This window comes from Gallus gallus, chromosome Z (assembly GCF_016699485.2).
Source record: "Gallus gallus isolate bGalGal1 chromosome Z, bGalGal1.mat.broiler.GRCg7b, whole genome shotgun sequence".
In the NCBI taxonomy this organism is placed as follows: Eukaryota; Metazoa; Chordata; class Aves; order Galliformes; family Phasianidae; genus Gallus; species Gallus gallus.
Window position 1 is genome coordinate 85,527,569 of NC_052572.1, and position 21,931 is coordinate 85,549,499.

The 21,931-nt window shown below is 38.3% G+C and overlaps 1 protein-coding gene across 14 annotated transcripts in view; it reads right to left on the reverse strand.

Moving 5' to 3' along the window:
• Positions 1-21,856, reverse strand: part of CEP120 (centrosomal protein 120) — a 52,752-nt gene extending 30,896 nt beyond the window's left edge. For 8 of the 14 annotated variants that reach the window (XR_005842724.2, XR_005842720.2, XR_005842718.2 and 5 more), the window contains exons 1-16: positions 21,666-21,856; positions 20,011-20,167; positions 19,037-19,151; positions 17,950-18,091; positions 14,559-14,707; positions 14,095-14,292; positions 12,340-12,567; positions 11,885-12,092; positions 11,145-11,243; positions 9,630-9,807; positions 8,597-8,746; positions 7,610-7,792; positions 4,932-5,028; positions 4,687-4,839; positions 3,940-4,029; positions 3,230-3,322 (exon numbers count right to left, since the gene is read on the reverse strand). Coding sequence is in view for 4 of the 14 variants with exons in the window: in XM_040655842.2 (XP_040511776.1) it covers positions 3,230-3,322; positions 3,940-4,029; positions 4,687-4,839; positions 4,932-5,028; positions 7,610-7,792; positions 8,597-8,746; positions 9,630-9,807; positions 11,145-11,243; positions 11,885-12,092; positions 12,340-12,567; positions 14,095-14,292; positions 14,559-14,707; positions 17,950-18,091; positions 19,037-19,151; positions 20,011-20,167; positions 21,666-21,717 (2,292 nt within the window). In the remaining 10 variants the exon portion in view is untranslated. The remainder of the gene's footprint in view (positions 1-3,229; positions 3,323-3,939; positions 4,030-4,686; positions 4,840-4,931; positions 5,029-7,609; positions 7,793-8,596; positions 8,747-9,629; positions 9,808-11,144; positions 11,244-11,884; positions 12,093-12,339; positions 12,568-14,094; positions 14,293-14,558; positions 14,708-17,949; positions 18,092-19,036; positions 19,152-20,010; positions 20,168-21,665) is intronic. The other 6 variants (XR_003072319.3, XM_040655844.2, XR_003072315.3 and 3 more) reach the window with 4 other exon arrangements.
• Positions 21,857-21,931: the final 75 nt, after the last annotated feature.

The following is a 21,931-nucleotide window of genomic DNA, read 5'->3' on the forward strand; positions in this document are numbered from 1 at the left end:
ATCTGCCTCTGATGTCATTGGCCAACATCATAAAACAGGAAGCACTGCTTTCAGAGCAGAACTTGTATATATCATCTTCAAATTACTATGCTTGGCCAACAACAACAACAAAAAAGAAGTGCTGTGTCTCTATTTACTTTTTGAATTAAGTTGCAAACAGACAATTTAATTTTCCACGAGCAATTTAAAAATTCAAGACTCTCCTTCAATGCAGAAATAGCGAAGTTTCAGCTACAGCCAAGACAATGTCTTCAGTTCACTGAGATGCCACTCTTCAAAATGAGAGCACTGAAAGAAGTTCTAGTTGAGCTTAATAAGAGAACAATCTTTGACACGATTGAATTTCCTAAAAAGATGTTACTGGCCTGCATGACTGCTAGCTGAATACAAATCTCTCCAAACTGCACATTTCTCAAACTGTAATTGCTAAGTGAATTCTACATAATTTTGTCTAGACTCCTTTAGAATCCACAGATTTTTATCACCCCTAAACCCTCCAATCAGAACCTCACGAAATAGAGACAAAGGTGTATGAGAAAAAAAGTAATTTTCATTCAGACTGAAATACATTCAATCAATCAATCACCAGATTTTGTACACAGAAGGTAAAGTCAGACACAATTTACAGCACAAACTACATCCTGAGTGGTATAAAGAGGTCCTGGGCACAGAACAGGACACTGGCTCAAACAGCCAGTCCCTCTGCTGGGGATTTGACCTTCGTACACAAGCAAAGGACAGATAACTGTCACAGAACGGCTTAGGTTGGGGGGGACCCTAAAGGTCATTGAACTCCAACTCCCATGCCTTGGACAGAGCTGCCACCCACCCCACCAGATTGGGCTGCCCATGGCCCACCCAACCTAGCGTTGAATGCCTCCAAGGACAGGGCACCCACAGTTTCTCTGAGCAGCAGTGCCAATGCCTCAGCACCCTGTAAATAAATGCTTGCCATTTAGTGTGTGGCCTAATGTGCTTCCTTTAGTTTAAAGCCATTCTCTCTTGTCCTGTCACTGTCAGTGAATGCAGACATACCTGGGATTGTCCCAACCCAAGTGCAACACCTTGCACTTGGCCTTTTACAACCTCGTTAGTTTTACACAGGCCCACTTTTCAAACCTGCCCTTGTCTCTCTGGATGGTATCCTTCCTTCTGTTGTACTGACTGCACCAATCAGCTTGGTGCCATCAGCAAACTTGCTGCAGGTACACTCAATCCCACCATCTATGTCCTTGATAAAGATGTTGAAGAGCACCTGTCTCAAGACAGACCCCGGGGGGACACCATTTGTCACCAGCCTCCACCTGCATGCAGAGCCATTGACAACAGCTCTCTGGCTGTGACCAACCAACCAACCCTCTGCCCTCTGAATAGTCCATCCTTCCAATCCATATTTCTCCAATTTAAAGATAAAGATGTGGTGCAGGACCACAGAGTCATAAAATCATTAAAGCTGGAAAGACCACTGAGATCACCACATCATCAACACAATCTCATTAAATCACGTCACTTCGTGCAAAATCTACTCTTTCCTTAAAAATCCCTAGGGATGGTGACTACACTACTTCCCTGGGCAGCCTGTTTCAGTACCTCAATACCCTTTCTGAGAAGAAATTTTTCCTTACATCCAACCTGAATCTCCCCTGGCACAATCTGAGGCCATCAACTCTCCTTCTATCACTGTTACCTGGCAGAAGAAGCCAACTACTGCTTCACTACAACCTCTTTTCATGTCATTGTAGAAAGTGATAACGTCTCCCCCCAGCCTCCCCTTCTCCAGACTGGACGATCCCAGTTCTGTCAGCCACACCTCATAAGACTTGAACTACAGAGCACTCACCAGATTTGCTATCCTTCTTTAGAAACTCTCCAGGGCCTCAACATCTTTCTCCTAGTGAGGGGCACAAAACTGAACACAGCACTTGAGATGTGGCCTCACCAGTGCTGAGTGCAGAGGAAAAAGCCTTGCACAAGTTCAGGCAGATGACATCAATTGCTCTTCCTTTATTCAGCAGTGCCATCCCTCCATCATAGAAGGCCATCTGACTGGTCAGGCACTATCTACCCTTCGTGAAACCACGCAAGCTGTCTCCGATCAGCTCCTCATCTCCCATGTATGTTAACACAGCTGCCAGAAGGATCTGTTCCATAGTCTTCCCAGATACAGATGAGAAGACCACCAGTTCGTAGTTCCTCCAGTCTTCCTTTCTCCCTTTCTTAAAAATTAGAGTGATGTTTCAAGTCTTGGACTTGCTCTGCTTTTACATCAGGATAGATTTCACCTCCCTACCCCTGTCTAGAGGTTCAGGGACACAAGAGGCGTGGGAAGCCTAACTAGCCACGATGACTGAGGCAGAGAACTCACTGAAGATCACAGCATTCTCCATGTCTGCTGAAGACAGTTTTCCCCTCTCATTTATCAGAGCGGGTACACTGTTCTTTGCCTTTCTTGTTCTTTTTCACATCCCTTGCCAAGTTTATTTCCACCCGCGCCTTATAAAAGGAGTGACATGAGCTACAGGAGAAAAGAGACTGCTGGATTACTAATTCAACCACAGCAAGCTACCTATATACTAAGACTGTTCTAAAGAAAGAAAAAAAAGTTCACCCCCTGCCCCCTTTCCACATTACTAGCTGAGGACTCATCTTGCTCCCTAGATGTGGGATATTTAGTGAGATCCAGAAACAGTCATAGCTACCTGTTTCTCCCACATCTTCTTTGGTTCTGTCACTACTGAAAAATACAAGGCAGGAATTCTATGACATTCCTGGATGAGAAAAAGTGCAGTTTCAGTTCTTCCCAGCATTCCTTGTCACCTGATTCACTGTTCATCTAGCAATTACTGCTTGAAATGAAGCATGCTTGTACACACATGTACAATGCTGAGTATAACAGAATACTAAACCTAACTGTGATATGGTAATCTTATATAAACATCTCCACTAATTTTGTTAAGAAAACAGTATTTACAGTTCTATACTTGTTCATCAAACTCTTAAATGTACCAACTTCTATTTCAGTAAACATGCATCGTTATAACAATTTTGTTTTAAATTATTAGTGCTTATCTACGTATAGTATGAATGCTGCTATTACAGTTCTTGTACACAGATCACAGCTTTGTCCATAAGAAAGCTTAAAAAAAACAAAACCAACAGCAACCAAAGACAAACTTGTAAAAGCAACTCGTGCAATTAAAACTGAATAAAGGGACAAAAGACTTTTTACCTCTGATTCAGCAGTCAAAAGCTGCCGTTCTCGTTTATCTAGATCTCTCAGGGTTTTCTGAAGCTGTTCTTCCAGAGCAGTATATTCTGCCACCTGTATTAAAAATACATAGATATACATATATATATACACACACACACACACACACACAAACAACAAAACTTTTCTCTTGTAATAACCATTAAGCTTTAGACAGCTGAAGATTTCAAAATTTAAAACTTGTTAAAGTATTGATAATATTTGGCCTATACATTTACACAGAAAACACATTTCCAGCTCTTAATGATGTTATGACAGAGAACCTTTATTTTACTAGGATCTGAGAGAAACACAGCTTAACATATTCCAACTGTACTGTTCTCATGTTCTTTTACTCTTACTCTCGTAAGAGCCAAGTGAGATTAAAACCCCTCCTCCAGACAAAGCTAGCTAACTAAAGGGATGTGTAGGAAGTATTCTGTCTAGGTAATATTACAAAAGGTAGACAACCTAGCAGTTTCCCACCGATATTAAACAAACATACAGTTAGCCAGATTTTAAAGCAAATCAAATTATTTTTGTAACATTACTTTTCTGCACTGTTGTGGCTAAATACATACTCAATATTAAGCTCTGAGAATTTACCATGGACTCTTTGTTGTTTGGTGTAGTTATAAAGTATTTTATCATATTACTATAAAAATTCTAAGTATATGAACTAGTTTTCATACCTTCTTCTTCACTAGTGCTTCTCTCTCTTCATCTCTTTTCTTCCATTCCTCTGCAAGTGCTTGCATACGGGCCATTTCCTTCTTTTTAAGCTTTTAAAAGCAAAAAACAAAACAAAAAAGTCCCAGAATAGAAACTCAAATCAAGATTGTTGATAGCACTATCCAGAGAGAAAACTAACAGAATTAAGCCTTTAACACACCGGTTTACTGTAACTCATGGTATGACTTTGATAGTGAAAGATATTTCTTACCCTTACAACTGAATTGCAAAGTCAAGGAAGACAAAGCAGATTCTCACTCTATAAACTTGCATGGGACTGCAAGGATACCTAACTTCACTGTTAGAGGAAACATTTATAGGATGAGCAGAATGGTTTCAAGTGTACAAAGACAGCAGTAGGACTTGACTGAGCATAAATAATTGTAGAGTTAATACTTAACAGCAATAATTTGCATCCTGAATACCTCCTGCACTTCAGAAGCCATGAAGGGAAATCGGTATTTTAATATTTCATTACACAGCAACTACTTCATCACTTCATAATAATCAATAATTAACATTCTGCCTTTAAGGGTACGACAAGATATTTTTGTACATTTCCAAAGCTTTAAATCGTATGAGCAAGATGTAGCTCTAGAAACAGTGGGAAAGTTTAAGAAAAAAAAATACAGTTACTGCTCCCTCCATCAATTTTGCCAAAGCTTCTCAAGGTGGTCATGTTGGTTAGAAAGTACAAGGGTAAAAACCTGATTTTCAAAAATGTCTTCTTGCATTTCCTTCCATAATTCTAATTCCAGTGCCGCTTTGTACTCAAGAGTTTCTCGAGGTTCTGTCTGTTTTTCTGAAGCACAATGAAGCTGAGTGTGAGTGGCATGCCGCTGCTGACCAGCACCTACACACTGACATAACAATGGATATTTAATTGAAAAAAAAAAATAAACTTCGGAATGAACTGTTCGGGGAAAAAGGCCAAGATCAATGCAAAACTTACCTGAGAAGAATCTGACACCAGAACTTCGTGGATTTTCACAAGTCCGTAGTCTTCCAAAGTGATGGCATACAAAAGCTCTGCAATTCTGGTGTCTGACCTGAAAATCACATTAGAGTATTATTTTAATTAAGACAGGCTTAAAAATACAGGAAGTGAACTGTAATACAACATGTAAAGCTGCAAAGTTGAAGAGCTACTTGCTCTTCTGCTATTTCTGAGACTTCTAAAACAGTTTTTCCTTGACATTCCAACCATGTTCTCCCCCATACTTTGTTAACCTCAGGACTCATCTACATTACTACAGCACGTTTTTTGACCTAAGCAGCTAAGCTTGTATCTGGGAACTTACTTCACCAGCAGCAAATCATAATTGACACATCCTGCAGTAAGAGAATGATCCAGAAATTGTATCTGCAGTCTTACATCTGTTTAAAAAGTATACCTGTTGAAAGCATTTTGCTACTGATTCATCATGTTAGGATACACAGCAAAGTTCTGTTAACCTTCCAAAAAAATTAATAACAACTTTCTAATTTACCACAATATAATAAGTCACCTAGCTTATCATTTGTGGTAAGGTACCCCTGGGCTCCTAAAAAGCATGCTTCTAGAAGCTTCATCACAGACAACTGGTAGCTTTACATACACTTGCTGATGGGCCTTATTATGGTAAATAACTGTCTTCAAATACAGTGAGAAGGTGTCCAGAAAACAAATATTTTAAGAAACTAATCTGACTTAAGTTACAGCCTCTGTCCAAACAGAAAAGCTTGCCCCTGGCTGTCTTACCTCTAAACTCAGGTGAAATGCAGTAAACAAAAGTAGCTTTCTGCATAGAAAGACGCTAGGAGAAAGAATACTCAGATAAATCATATAACTGAATGTTATCTCTAGTGTAATGTGAAAGTACATTACAACACAGACCTATAAACGGTCAGAAACAACGTCACCCTATCAGTTATAAACTGAATAATGATGTGCAGGCAGTGGAACAATCACTTAAAGCCCGGATGCTGTGATTCACAAGGAAAAGCCACAGGGATTAACTACTTAAGTTTTCACAGAAATCCCTTCTCCCAGCTATAAAATGACCAAAAAAAAAGTGCAATTTTTACACTGTTCCCTTTAGGGGAAAAGCAGGGCTATCTGTACATCTCATACATTAACATAAATTACTGCACTGAGTTCTTACAGCTTTCCATCAGTAACCGACTAAAAAAACAACATTCAAGGTAATGGACCTCAGAAATATAATTGTGGTGTAACACACGAGTCTAAAATGAACATTACGCCAACAGGAGAAAAGCCAGACCAGTATCAGAACAGCAAAGTGCACAGCTGACGACATTTTGAGACCGCCATCTAGTGGTTAGGCATTGTGCAAAAACCAGGTCTTATCTTAAACTTCTGCCATTTGTGACAGCATCAACCTCAGGGTCCTCTGAGATCAACTCTACAGAATCAGGCCACACAGCAAAAACTTAAACAGAGGCAGAGGTCAATTTGCTGCAAGCCTGAGACGACAGAAGATACTGGTCTCCATACCAGGCCTCAGAATTTTCCTGCATGTGAAGTGTAGAATCTGCACAAGTAGAGACTTAACGCTAAGTAGAACTTTTACTCATTTTTAAGAGGCATTTTTAAACTCTGTGAAATTCATCCAAGACCAGTATTAGATGATATAAACCAAAGAAAATGACTCTAGTAGCAGTGCAGTGTTGCACAATACGCCTGTAGCAATTAAACTTCTTACCTCTTGGATGCCTCCCCCCACCCCTCTGCTCTGAAAGAATCCCATTCACCAATTCAGTTAGAATCCTTCACTAGAGTTATTTCCTATAAAGATTGTTTCAGACATGCAGTTTAAAGTAGAGTTTCACAAACAAGAGCTACTGGGAGCTGTACTTCTGTACAAGGATGGGAGCAAATAATAAAGTCCTGAATTTCCATTCTGTGAAACCACAGACCAAATTTTCAAGTGAGGAAAACAATCAGCATTTATCTGGTCTCAAAATGGAAAGCTTAGGTTAAAAACAAACAAACAAGAAAAGCCTGTGAGTTTGATTTTCATAACATTTGCAGACTACCGAAAACATTTTACACTTAATTTCAAGCAGCATTTTCTTCAAACGTCAGCAACCCGCTTCGAGCTCCCTGCAAGTTCTGTTAATAGTCATGATTCTGTTTTAATTTCATGTTCCTCTAGTTTTTGATTTATTATTCTCTAGAGTTCCTAGTCTGAAAATGACAATATCAACAGTTTAAGTACCTACACACTGAGAAAAATATTAAGTAGGAATTTCCAAGGGTTGGGCAAAGCAGCTATAAAAGACCTGTAGCAATTCTAGTTATATGTCTAAGATTCAATCCATCAACATTTCTTATTTCCTGCTTTTATCATTAAAAAAAAAAAAAATCTAAGAGTACTGCAAGTAATTGTTGAAAGATTAAAAAAATTACTACATGTCTTAAGCGTGTTTTCTACTATAGGGTCACCAGTAGATTTCTGTGAACAGAACACAGCCTTTACAAGAAAGTCTCAATTTCTCCCATTTGAAGAAAGGTTTTAAAACTACAATGCTAAAAGGCAAACGGGAGAAGCTGACCATTGCTGAGAGTAATACTAAACAAGTAATTCTTCAAAGTCTGCTACAAATACAGTAATTTTTAGTTATTACCCTTGTGCTGCTGTGACGCTGACTGTTTCACTGTAAGCCTGACGCCAGCACTGTTCACCATTACCACCCAAAAAGCGTGTTTTTTCTGAAGTCAAGACATTTGAAAGCTGAAGTCTTGCAATCCCTAGAAGCAAGTCTTTGGTTGTTTTGTCCTTGTGCCACAATTCAACCAGCAGAGGTAGCCTGAAACAAGAAAATTATCTCTGTGTCAGTGATCAACACACAAGAGGAGAAAGAGTTCATGTAACTTCCCAAATCACTACTGGACACAAGAGTCAAACAATGGTAGAGGCTTACTGCCTTTCACTCAGAGGAATGATATTCATGGAAGTTGTGTAGTTTCCATCACTTGCTCATCAGTACTCCAATTATAATGAAGAGCTACACTACAATGAAAATGACTGATTTTAACTTTCATAATATTAGACTTGGATCATCTTCATTTATAATTACCTACAAATATTTCAGCCACTGTCACCCACAGAATAGATCTTCTGTGCCTTCTCTTTCACAATACCACTATTTTGATTATCCTTTTATTCCACATCTTACTCCCCTGTCAAAAAGGATAGAACTACCTCTGGAAAAAACACGCTATAACCCACGATGGAGCAGTACTCAGTTTCCCAGGTTTCAATATTTTCAAAGATATCAGAGATCATCATATACATTCAAACAAAATATATACATATATCAAATGAAAAAAAAATGCTTCATTAGAAATGTTATTAACCTTTAGTTTAAAAACTTAATGCAGCAGCATGCAGAGAAAAGAGAAAAACAAGAATTTGAGAGTCTCTGTCTTTAAATGTAAGCAATAAAAAAAAACTGAAAGAGCAATGCCTTAAATACACATTGATACTAGCATTTTGATTTTTTACTAAGTCCTCAAACTGAAGATCTTCAGTAAAGTATTAGAAACTATTTGCAATGAAAAATATAAAACACATTCAATATAATTTTGACAAAAAGAATGAAAGTTATCACCTGAAAAACGTGTCTTGAAGCTGATGAGGTGTAGTTGCAAAGTGAAATACACAGTAGGACTGGGGAAGAAAAACTTCCATGTTCTTTCTGATTTCTATAGGAGGGCTTGTCATAATAGGTGCTGCACTGCCAAAAAAGGGGTAGGAGTACCTAATAAAAACAACAGCAACAGCAATCAGGTAACCGTTTAATAGATGTGATTAAGCTTCTTCAAAAAGAAAAACTAACCTTAGTGAAATCAGCACAAATACATGCAATAATAGAACTTAACTCTGACATAGTGAGTTCTCATTTACTTCAGTACTATTGCAGCTTCCTTTGTATTTGCTGTTATTTTGACAAAACGCTCTCAAAATCCATATGGATGTCCAGAAACATGAACTAATCTTTTGTTATACTAACATTCTATTTCTCTGCACACTTTATAAAATAGTTGAAGAAGAATTAAGTACTCACATTTGATGCTTTATGGTTATAATGCCCACGGTTCAATTTACCAAAACGAAAGACGTATTCTACAGATACGACTGAGTGTGTACTGAAAGTACTGTATCAGCCAATTCAGGGTGTGATAACCAAGAGGCCAAGAACTTACTGAACTTACTGTATGAAAAGGCCATCAAACCCCTAATACTACTTCTCAAAATGATGAAATATTTACTACACATGTTCCTCACTTTAAGAAAAGAGTGTGCGTATTTTAGATTCAGTATTGCACACAACCCATTATCTTACTGAAGCACAACCTGTTCCTGGTAGAGACATTAAATGCCACAGAAGTTATTCCTTCCATCACTTGGAAAAATAGTCAGAAGGAGAGAATGGAGAATTACTGATATTCAAGTGAGTAATTTAATAAGAATTCCAGTGCAGGTTAAGTGTTACAGACTACCTTTAATGCTCTCAGAAGTTTAGTGATGGACGAGTTGAACATCCCAAAGCATTGAGCTAAATGAAAGGAAAATTCATCAGGCAGAAAAGAAGTATTAATCACTCCACTACCAAGAACAAGATAAACCAGAACAAGTCATACCTTAAAACGCAGTTGATTGGAAAACCAACTTCCAGACCACGTACACTTCGTAAGTCTATTGAAAAGCAAAAATGGTGAGAGGCCGCTGGAATGAGAACTTTCTGTGCTGATGCAGTCTCAGAACAACCAGATGCACCCACAGAGTTGGGCTGAGGTGCAACTGCTGGAGCATCATCTGCTGAAATAACAAGAGAAAATGCACATTTTTTAATAATTCGTTCTTCCCCAAGCAACAAAAACACTAAATATACGTCTCATTTCTTATATAAGGGCAAATAGGTGACTTCCTAAATGATTTCAACTCCTTGTAGTATAAAGTAATAACACACACAAAAAAAAATAGCCACTATAAGTTACTGCTTATAAAACAAATAAAATTAAGAACAATATATTTTTGAAAGACATTTTTCTATTTCTTAAAGCTATGTAAGTGTATTTTACTGGAAGAAGTCTGAACTTACGTCTCAGACACTGCATCACTCTGCAGAACCAAGGGGGATACCAGTTTCTATAGTTTGTGTAACAGTTGCTAGCCAACTTGAGGGCATGCAGAAGAGGTGCTTTCACAATAGTAATAAAATCTGTATTTTATATACACACACACAATTAGACTACTTGGACTTAACTGACTTCTTTAGTTTGAGACTGTAAAGGACAGAGAACTAGATCTATTAGGATGCTCACATAAGAAAGTATGAACTATTGTTCCTGCACTGATGGTTCACTACTGAAATGAAAATTGAAGTGCTACAGCTGAGACCATAACATGTATCCGTTCATGCACGCACATCAATGGGATAGCACTGTCAGTACCATTGTTTGGTAAACAGAAACTATACTGACAGTAAGGGTCCTGTTCAAATATAGAAGTCAGTCACAGAAGTATTTCAGGCTTATCAAGTCTATGAACTGGCATCTTAGCCTCTCCGCTGCCTCCTTCAAAAACTAACAGGTCAAACAACAAATTTTTACAGATAGGGTCTCCAAAAGACAGCCTCCAAAACTTTTAAGACTAAAGCAGAGAAAAAAGGCAAGATCTGTCAGAGAGGAGCTCATCTGCCTTTTTTAAGTGCTCGTTGTTCTGATCTTCTTTCTTCATCATCTTCCAAGATGTTTCTGTTATTGTAATTAAAAAAGAAAAAAATACATCGCTGCTAGCATCAATTTTCTTTTTCCTTCTGCTGGTTTATGGAGCAATGCTTACATTAATAATAATAAGGAAAAACTTCAGTACTTCAACATCAGCTAGTCAGCATAACGTGGTAATGAATGCAAGTCTTCTGAATTACTTAGGTAACAGATTATGGCACTAAATTTCTTTGTGCAATTGAATGGATGGGAAGAACTTGAAGGCCCTCACAGAGAAGAGAACATAAAAATGCATAGTCTACAGTTACAATTCATTTAAGTTGCTTGTATGTAACTTAAACGAAGTTAATTCATTTAAGTGTATTTAAATTCCATTCAATGCACTCATTTTGATAGGTTATTTTGCATTACTGGAATTTTGCAGACCTGACAACAGCAGTGATTTTGTACTGTTCTGTGATTTGAAAACTGGGAGCTCTTCAGTGTACTGCTCGCTAACATCTCTGCAAGACTCATCCACTAGCCCTGAAAGATAATGGTGAAATGACATGTTTTTCACCTTGCCAAAGCACTATGAAAGTGTTAACTGCATATTCTTAACCACAGACTCAAAATGGTTTTATAGCTCATGAAAGTTTTGATACATTTAATTGCAAAAAGATTTAAACCTTTGCTTTGCTAAGAGCTGTGAGGATTAAAAGAATTTTATCAGAAATTGCAGACAAATACTGGGAGCAAGATTTTCCTCTACAGAACATAGTTTCTTTAGGATCAGTATCTCTTCTTTTAACAATCTTATTATAAAAATTCTGCATTTTCCTTACCTTCCTGTTCAACGGGATTTGAACTTTAGACCACTACAACCGAAGAAATAATTTTCCTCGTGAGTTTGTAGCAAACCTCACCGTTCTCAAATTCAGGTGATTTCAAGTGCTTCTGGTATTCTTTTTCAAGATGAAGACCATTCGTATCACTCGCAACCCAGACACCAACAAATCCTCAATCTGAGGAGCACTTACTCTCACATTATCATTTATCCTGTGTAAACAATTCTTACTTGCCCAAGATTTATGATTACAGATGGGTAGCACATAACCCAAGACTGTGCTTGGCAACTAGGAAAAACAAAAATAAAAACAAATAAAAAACCCACATACATCACATACCAGCTTCCTTTAGCTCTGTGCCTTTTTCAGACTTCAGACTTTCTGCTTCACTTTCTGTTGCTTCATCTTCTATTGGAGAAGAGTGGTCAATTTGAGATGGGACATCCTGGGATCTCTGCTGCAGGCCCTTTGCTTCTCCACCAGTAGGTGAAAGAACTTTCTTCTTTGGTTGTTTAGGTTCAGTTGGAACATTTGAAGGAATCAAAGGCTGAATGAAGAGATATGGTATTATTACTGATCTCATTCCCTCGAATGAGAAAAATTCTGTCTATATTAAGTCTGAGATTATCTTTCTGACATAGAAAAACTGAAGCAACGAAAGTATTCTTCATGTAAAACAACTTAATCTTTTTCTGATTTTTTTGTTACATATTTAACTGCCAAATATGACTTAGAAATACTCTTTCTTAAATGTGAAACTGCGCAACAATATCTTAACTATTAGTAAGTGATACCTGAACATTTAAGCACTCCTTTTGCAGAATTACAGATACCCCAACAGTAGGAGCCATATCCAGAGGTAACTGTGGCAGGTTTTGCTTAGCTCTATTTGGTGGAACAAGGACAAATGCTCCTTCTATTGCCACAGGGCGCTGATCAATCTCCACGCTTCCCTTCTTCAGTAGTCCAGACAGGGGTATTGCAGTGCTTCCAAGGGACTGGTCACCACAGCAAAGATGAATCTGTATACATCCAGAAGTACCAGGAAGTAAATGCCATATGTATTTTTATATGTATTGCTAATAAAAACCTTCGTCCCTAGTCTACTCCCTATATGCTGAGAACCATTAGGCTGAGCAGTGTAAGAATAGCTGTGAAATTTCAGTGTTGAGCTTGCAGGATGTGCCTAGTGTTATCACAGCAGCAGATCAGTGTATGCTGTCTTTTGAGGACGATCATCACATCATCCCTTTTGGATGACAAATTTATTAGTATGTGCCTCGTAAGCACAGCACAGATTCACGCCCTTAAGGTATAAACATATGAAATGCACCACTCAGGAAGAAATAAAGCAATTTATTTGAAAGTTCATATTTAGACTCCACTTAAATAGTTTTAATTAAGCTTAAATAGCTTAACAGAATTACATAATCATACTCTTAACTCTTGCTAAGAGTCTCTATTCCTTTTTCAAACTTTGACTCAACTCTTTCTATGTTCCACAGTGTAATATTTGCCCATTCCAATAGAAGGATCTAAAAAATGTGATTTACGTTCCACAGTGAAATTTACTTTTTGGAACTTACACATCAATTTCACTCTCCCCAATAAAAGTCATTTCTGTTTATTAGCTTTTTTTAAAGCAAACCAGAGCGCTGTATTCTAACTTTTGACATTTAATACATTTAACAGACTAATATACATATGTACTTACACCCAAGTTTGCACATTTTAGCATTAGACTTCATTTTCAGGGAAAAAAAAAAAAGTATATTGAAATTAAGGATCAGAAAAAAAAATGTTCTACTTCTGTACCCCGAATTTTAAGAAGCTGAGTCAGAGAAACAGCTGCACATCAGGACATAGATAGTTATCTCTAGAGTGTAAGTCTGGGTATGGACTCTTCATAACTAACATCGTTGTACTTAACAGCTGTAGTTAAAAACCCTATACTACCCTCAGAAACACTGACCTACTTGTAGACACTTAAGTGTGACTTACGTGTGAGCCAAGTGCAGATCACTATAAATGCTTTCACTACCCTCCAACACTTAAAGACACAGCTAAAGGCAAGCAATATCCAGTAACAGCCTGAATATGGCTGCAGCATTTTTAAAACAGCTGAGAAGCAGGGAGAAATCCCAGACCCCTCTTATTATTCACACACTGTGCTGAAGGCAGTGATTTTAGAACTTATTCAAGAATTACAGGAGCATGGGTTGCAGACGGTCTGCTTTCAGGAGGCCCCAGAGCTGAGAGATGCCACGTTAGCGACATTACCATTCTGCAGCAGTATCTTCCACCATGACATGCAACCAACAATTGTGCTATAAGTCACCGTGCTAAAGAGATTATACTCTCTCTGAGCAGGGACACCTGCTAGCGTTTCCTTCATTAGCATAAAAAATAAGTTATATGAAGCCAAAGCACTGTAACATAACGAAGTTTTGGGGAAAAAAAAAATCTAGTTTTAATGCAAGCCAAATTCTATTTCTTTCATTTTCAGTATTTCGTTTATTTTCATCCACATTTGAGAAGAAACAGCTTACCTGCAATTTTGACTGTGCACAAAGATAAACTTGAAGGACATCAGCTGAACTACGTATTCGAACAGAAGCTCTTTCTGGTTCAAAGTTTGGATTAATCAAATCAGTGAAAGGTTCATTTGTTACATCATTTCCCAATAATGAGTAGTAGAAGAAAAACTCAGGCTGATGTTCAGGAAGCTTCATAGTACTAGGAACTAACTAAAAGAGAAGTGAAAAAGAACAATGCATCATTGCAGTTTTACAGCCCAAAAAGAATTCTGATCTTTCAACTGTGATTTAACATGCAAGTACTACACAGAGTTTTAAAATTTCAATTTGATTTATATAAATTCAGTATAGGGGCAAGGCTATTTGTTACAAGAGACAAGACAACAAAAAATTCTAAATAGAAATGAGCTGCAGGATTGCAAAAATACAAGTGTAGCACAGTATTTCTTCAAAACTAAATGGGACACGAAACAAACCTGTTCCAACTGTGTGGCAAATGCAATAGTTACAGACAAAACAAAGTAGTCTCTACAATACTCTGCTGGTCCAATTTGATGATAGCCCTCTTCTTCGTTCAGGACTGGCACAATACTTTTAGGATCTAGTCTAGAAAGAAGGGCAGACGCTGAGAGAAAAGAGACAATTAAGAAATAAGTTACAACGTTATCCACTGCAGTAGGAATCTTCTTTATAATCATAATCTTTCCACATAGATAATAAAGAACTTGATGACTGGTTCCAAAGTGGTTCTACATAAAACAAATCTCAAAGCACAAACACTTCTAATTGCAAAGGTGTTGTGTTTTTTGTTTTATTACTTTCTATTCAGAGATCGCATATATCATTTTGCACACCAGTAGAAAGCATGCTAGAGCATTCTTAATGTCAAAGTGATGTCTACTTTATTTCATTAGGTTGGAGTCTGTCATGCTCTTTCTTCTTTGACTTGTTGGAAGAGAGGAAAGGCAGAAACTGGACAGGTCAGACTGTCCGGGTGTTGATGAAGTATGATGTTTCACTTTGCAGACCTTTGGAATGTCTCATTTGAAGAAGCTTCACCTGAAGTCTTCAGTGCATAAAACACCAGAGACTTGCATTACAGGCTTTATAATTTTGCAGAAAATACACAGGAAAGTACTGCTTTTAGGTCTCACACAGGGCTAAGTGTGATCACAGTGTGTCAGGTGCTCTACGGTCACTGCTTCAAGTCTGTCAGTCTCCAGCAACACCAACGTACTTCACCTAACTACAGCCTTCTTTAACTGGTTTCTGTGCGAGTTAAAATCATGCCACTGAATACATGATAGGATATAAGCCAAGCAGCCAAGTCACCATATGAGAAAAGTGTTCATCTACACTTCACCTACAATTTTTTTTTATCACAGGACAAATACAAAAACCAACGAAATATCCTTGTGTATCCCCTTTAACTTTATGATACTCTACGACTCTGTGAAACATGCAGCACGCAAACCAGCTTTTACTGCCAATGCCTCACTGCTTTTCACCTACAATTGCAAGATCTTGATACCCTGAAGGCTTTGAAGATCTAAGATTAAAATGAAATCTGAACTCTTGTTCAGGCTTCAGAATCACAGATGTGACATTATATAGATGAGACTGAGAAGACAACGTACTTAAAGAATCAGCCAACTCAATCCCTGATGCAAGAGGACAGCTTCTAAAATCCACTTCATGCCCCAAACAGATAATCACAGTAACTTTCACACATCTCCATTAATGAACCCACTTCCAACCCAACAAAATTTTGAGACTCATCTTCAGAGCTAGACATGGATGGAAGAACTGTTAGAGGCAAGGAGGTAAAGTAACCAAAAATTATAATTTGTAAAGCTACACTGAAACTGTACTTAAACATTAAATAATTTATACATACTCGAGTACAGTTTAGAACAGTAAAGTGAGACATACGGATAAGAATTAAACAAAATAATGCTTACAAAGCATGTTACACAACTTGTGTCAAGGCAAATTATACGCTAGTTAATACAAACCTTGCAATCATACATAATTTACACTTGAAATATACACCTCTAGTTCCTTCACTTTGTATCTTTAAAAATAAGGTAAATGATGGAGTAAATAAACACACTGACTACTCAAGAATGAGCCCTTTAAATCATTTACCAGTTACCACTGCACAGTAGCAGTAATTTAACAGATTTCAAAGCACCTCAGACTACAGCAAACAGTAATAATCCCACAGCACTTTAGGTTGTGAACCAAAAGGCTCTGCTTTGATCACTGGAAAATTCAGATCACTCGTGACAGTGAGGTAAAATTAAAAATGTGCACGAATTAAAAAAAGAAAATCATTCCCTGTCTAACACGACTAGTACTGGGCAATGTAGTGTTGTCATACTCCATGCTTAAACACTAATTAAAACTTGCAGAAGTCTACAGACCTGTCTTCCTCCACTGCATGAGCATGATGCTGATTAACCTTGAGATGATAAAAGAAAGGGGGACTGGCAAACTTGTTTGCATTAATTCTTCCACAGTAAACTAAAAGTTGAGGAGAGTGACGGCAGGAGGAATTTTCTATACAATAAGCCAGCACCATGAAGGATGACAGAGCTTCAGATCACATATGTAGAGGTGAAAAATCAAGAAGTCATTTACAGTGCTTCATTACCTCTATTACAAACTTCAGATTACGTAAAATTGCTATGAACTTTGCTATGAACTTGAAAGGATGCATGGCAGGGGGTTGGAACTTGACGATCCTTGGGGTCCCTCTGAACCACAGAATGGCTACGACTGAAAGTAAACTAAATATACCTGGAACTCCAGTAATGCCACTGCCTGTAACAAAGCTGAGAAGACAAAATCAGGGCCAGAAATCTTGTGTAATGCTGCCACTGAAACCACTATGAAACCACAGTCACAGACCGTAGCAAGCAAATGATTAATCTAGAATTATGAAGAAGTTACCCTTAGAGCAAAAACAGAATGTACTGCAAGGTACGTAAATGAAAATCCTCCAGTCTAATGGAGACTCCATTTTTACAAATGGAAGTAAGTTTGGCTTTGGATGCAGGGAGACATATCTGTTTTTTGTTTCTTTTAAAAATAAAAACAGATCAATCACGTTTCTAAGGAGATTTAAAATAAAAAACAACTAAACTTCCACCAAAAGACATAGATACAAAAGTGACTGAAAAGCACAGGACAGATGAAGACATCTCCTACAATTCCATACAATTCAAGTCCCATTAGAAGCTGATATATTTAATTAATTACCTTTGAAAGGAGTGGAAAAGAGAATCCAGATCCATAATTCCTGCCAACAGTTAGCTTACAGTAGATCAGCAGACATTACTACAAAAATTTGCTATTAATGATAAACCTGGTCTGAGTATCGAGTGGCTTAGCTTAGAAAAAAATAATAATAAAGAAAAAAGTGAAAAAAAAAGAAAAGGCTGACTACTCAACAAATGAATTATCACACTACTTGTCAACTCTGCAGTTTAGAGTTAGAATTACGCACTGTAAAGAAGCTGCCTTTTTGTTTCCTTAATTACAGGGCTTTCCAAAGCCCTGAAATCTAACCCCTGTGAAATGTCAGTAGGAGTAAGCATGAGTCTCTGATGCTGATTTTAAAGATCAGTTAGCCTGCATCTCTGTCCACCTGAAGTAACGCAAAGTAAAGCACCTCTGCCACTACAACAAGGTACATTTCCCACACATATGTTTAGCAGCTACATATGATACAAATGATTTGTAGTTAATTAATGCTAAAATACTGTAACTCTCTTTCAGCTCAAACAACATACTTGCATCGAGCAATAAACAACCAAAACAGGAACATCTTTAACTCAAAGCCAAGGGTATTATATTACTTACCCCTCCCTTCCCTAGGGGGTGCCTCTTTTGCTTTTAAATCATCAACCGGTGCTTTGGAATCAGTTTCCAACACAATGCCTACTTTTATTTCGGATTTAAATTTAGCATACTTGTTACTTAGCAAAGAGTACCATTTTGGTGTCTACAAAATCAGAAACAAAAAAGGAAAAAGCATTTTCAGAATAGCAAAATGATAAAATACAGTAAAAGACAACAGACTTGCTCTAGCAATTCTACCTTATTATTTACAGAAAAATACCTTGGTGTTTATTTGCAAAAACATGGTCTATTTTGAATACACTACATGACTCCATAGAATCATTCCTGGAAGAAGAGCTGAACATACTCTCTTCCACTGATTTACACAGTAAACAGTGGGGAAGCAAAATACAAAAGACGATCAGTCTTCCAATTAGAAGAGAGAACATTTAAATTTTCAACTAAAACAGTGCAGACTGTATTACATGGATTATAAACTTTAAGTGTGATGTCAAAATGCTAAGCCAAGGTCATATCACGACCCATGTCACAATCACATCATGATCAAGCACAACATTAAATTCACTCATCAAAATTCTATGTAAACAATCATGATTTCTCCTGCTTTGTTAATGGGTCAGTACTTCAGAACATCCAGACATCTTCCATAGCAAAAGAAGTTAAAAAATGAACACATCATCAACAACTTCACTCCCTACAGTTTTGACTTAACTACATTTAGTTGCACAGTAAACGACCTTGTTTTCTCCTTTTCCCCACTGATAAATCATAACAGTGACTAAGCATGGTGATTAGGAATGTTTCAATCCTCAAATTCTGAAGTGTAAGGAATTTTTCTTAATCTACATTCTTAGCTTTCTCATATTGCAGAGCAGGCTGTGTAAATATTTTTCATTCCAATAATACTAACACAAAACTACTTTCATTTGTTCTCTTAAAAAAAAAAAAAAGACAAGTATGTGATTAAGTAGGACACACGCTCCTCCTAAACAACTCAAAAATTATACCTCTGCCTTAACTCAAATTCTACTGTCAGAACACTGTTTTATAAACGTCAAAATGTAAAACTTTATACCTAGAAACATACCTGTTTCTTTTCCTGCACAGCCCTTAAATCAAGCACGACATAGCCTACATTCTCTTTAACCGAAGACAGGGGATCCAATGCAAAACACTGGAGCTTGATAGGTGTACGCTGTAGCCTGTAAGAACATCTCAGTTGAAATCCAAAATGTAAAAATTAACCTCTGCAGTTAGGTCATAAAAAATGATTCACATATTTCAAGCATATCAATGACAGTTTACTGAGATCACTTACATGACTAGCTCTAGTAAGCTAGCAACTCAGTTTACAATCAGTTCTAAAAACTTGGGATTAAGTGACAGATGATGAATAAATAGATAATTCTGGTGAGAGAAGCTTACTGGAGTCTGAGTGAGACCCATAAGCTATCAAAAACAGAGTAGTAACAAAAATTCAGTCTTTTCCATGCTCATGAAACAAGTAATGCAACTAAACTGTAACTTCACTTGTGAGCAAAAGATTGTTGCAGAGCACCTGCCAGGTTCTTAGAGGCGTAGATGTGGTGTCTAGCATGAGGTGCATTTAGACATCTTTCCCTCCTCAAACCTAAAATGGCCTTTTCACTTCCGTGACAGATTGTAACAAGATCTCCATATTTTCAGTTAAAACTAATGACTGTTCTGGAAACCAAAACCAATGTATCAGTTCTTATAGCAGGGTTCTCAGGCTTGAAGTTAATTCTTTGTCAGGGTATATGTAAGAAAGCTAGAATCGAGTGCTTGAACTATCCTAATTTATTATTTTTTTAAGTAGTGCCTACAAAAGCTTTAGAAATTTCTAGTCACCTATACTGCCACATACTACTTCTGTTTGCTGCAGAAACAAAACAGTAGATCATTTCACAGCTAAAAGAAAGCTTCTAAAAAATGTTTATGGATAGTCTAGATTAAACACTGTACCTCAGCAGCTGTAAGGGCGAGAAAATTAAGTTTTATCTCCAAAACAAATTTATTTCAGGCTTAACTTTCTGCTGTTACCTGTGCTGATGAAGTGCTTTTCGATCAAGCTCCCAGGCCAGCTCAGTGGCAAATTCTGGCTGATCAGTATGCTCCACAGGATCAGTAGCTAGCTGTTCTCCATCAAACTTGGCTTCAACTATAAGCATGTACTTGGGTCGTTTTGGAAAACAGCGTCCTGAAACAGAGTGCAATTAGCAGACACCACCAACAGAACAAGTGAGCTCAGATCTCTACTGCAAACCGATGACACTGAGATGAATTCACCCAATCTTCCTCAGACTTATTCTATAATTGCAGCGTTCTTATTCTGAAATGTCTTCTCACTATTTGGAAGCAGTAAGGGACACAGTAAGGAACAAACTACTTGAGAAGCACCCAGAAACAACAAGATACGAGGTAACAGCTAGTAACTAAGAAAGAAACCACGTAATTGGTATCATTCAACATTTAGAAATCTATGAAAGGAAAAAGGCCAAGGCAATAGGTGGCAAACAGCAAAGATTAAGCATTCTTCCTTCACTGCTAATTTTACTACTCTCCTACATTAAAGTAGCAAGCATGATCTCACGAATTACTGAAAAGTTTACCCAAGCACGTGCTGTGATTTTTAAAAATCACTACTAAGAGAATGTATAGAGTTGCACGGGATTTGTCTTGGATTCAGCATCCTCCTACATTTTAATTAATGTTTTGTGGGGGTTTTTTTTTGTGACAAAATGAATGCTTAAAGTTTACGTGCATCACAACACAGGGAGAGGCTCCATACATTTCATAGGACAGGAACTCATTTTTTAAGTTGCCAGCAAACAACAATAAATGGCCAGAGAAATAACACTTTATAAATGGAAAGCATTCAGATACAGACCCCCAACAAAACAAACAACTTGCACAGACTAATATTATACTCTTCAGCAAGTCTATCTAGCACAAACATCAGATGAGGTGTGATTAACCAGGCACACAGCATTACAGTGGATTTGATAACTGGTCTGGTAAAACATCAGACTGCGACAACAACAACAAAAAAACACAAACAGAAGAGCCCACGAGAAAACGCTCCTCTGCTCATCATCTCCTGCACTCCAACGTCTTGGGCCTCAGCTGAAGGAAAAAGGCTCCAGAGATAGGCAAGGAGAAGTCAGCAGCCGTGGCAGGGCTGAAGGTTTTGCCTTCCACAGCTGGGGGTAAGATGGATGCACAGCCATCCTTACAGGCGTGACGGCTCAATTCAATGGGGGCAGCAACAAACAGTCAGGGGAAAGGCAGCAATAAGTGGTTTAGACTTCAGCAAGGGCAAGTATAAATATGTATAAACAAAGGATGGTTTCACCATCGATCCTAGGTAACAATTTGACTAAAAATACCCAGAACAGTGGGGAAATAACCCACAGACGAGAGAAACTTGCAAAATCCATCTTCTAAACGATTATATCGCATGTATTTCCACAGCATTTAAGCTATAAAGAACCAAACCTCGAGGCACCTTTTCAGTGAGAAAGCCAGTGCCACAGCTAGCTCCGTGTCCTACAGATTGCTTGCCTGTCCGATGAAGTGTAAAGAAGTCGTGTTAGGCCCATTCGTAACACTCCTCCGGAACACGCTCTGTCTGTGACAGCCCACCCGCCGTGTGACTTTAAAGCTACCGCTTGTGTTTAGAATCCGCCCCCGCTCACCTTCCAGAATGGAGACGACGATCAGCAGCCTGTCGGCAGCCCTGGACACCATCGCCCCGCTCCGCCCGGCGGGCGCGACTGCAATCCTGGCGCGGCACGGAGCGGAAAGAACCGTCGGTACCGCCAGGCAGCCTCACACCGCCGCCCGCACCGCCCGGCAGCCTCCCGCCCCAACTGCCGCGCTTCCGCCTGGCAACGGCGGCACCGCCCCGCGTACGCGCACTTCCGGCGCGACGCGGCCTCGCCTCCGGGCGGGGTGAAGGCGT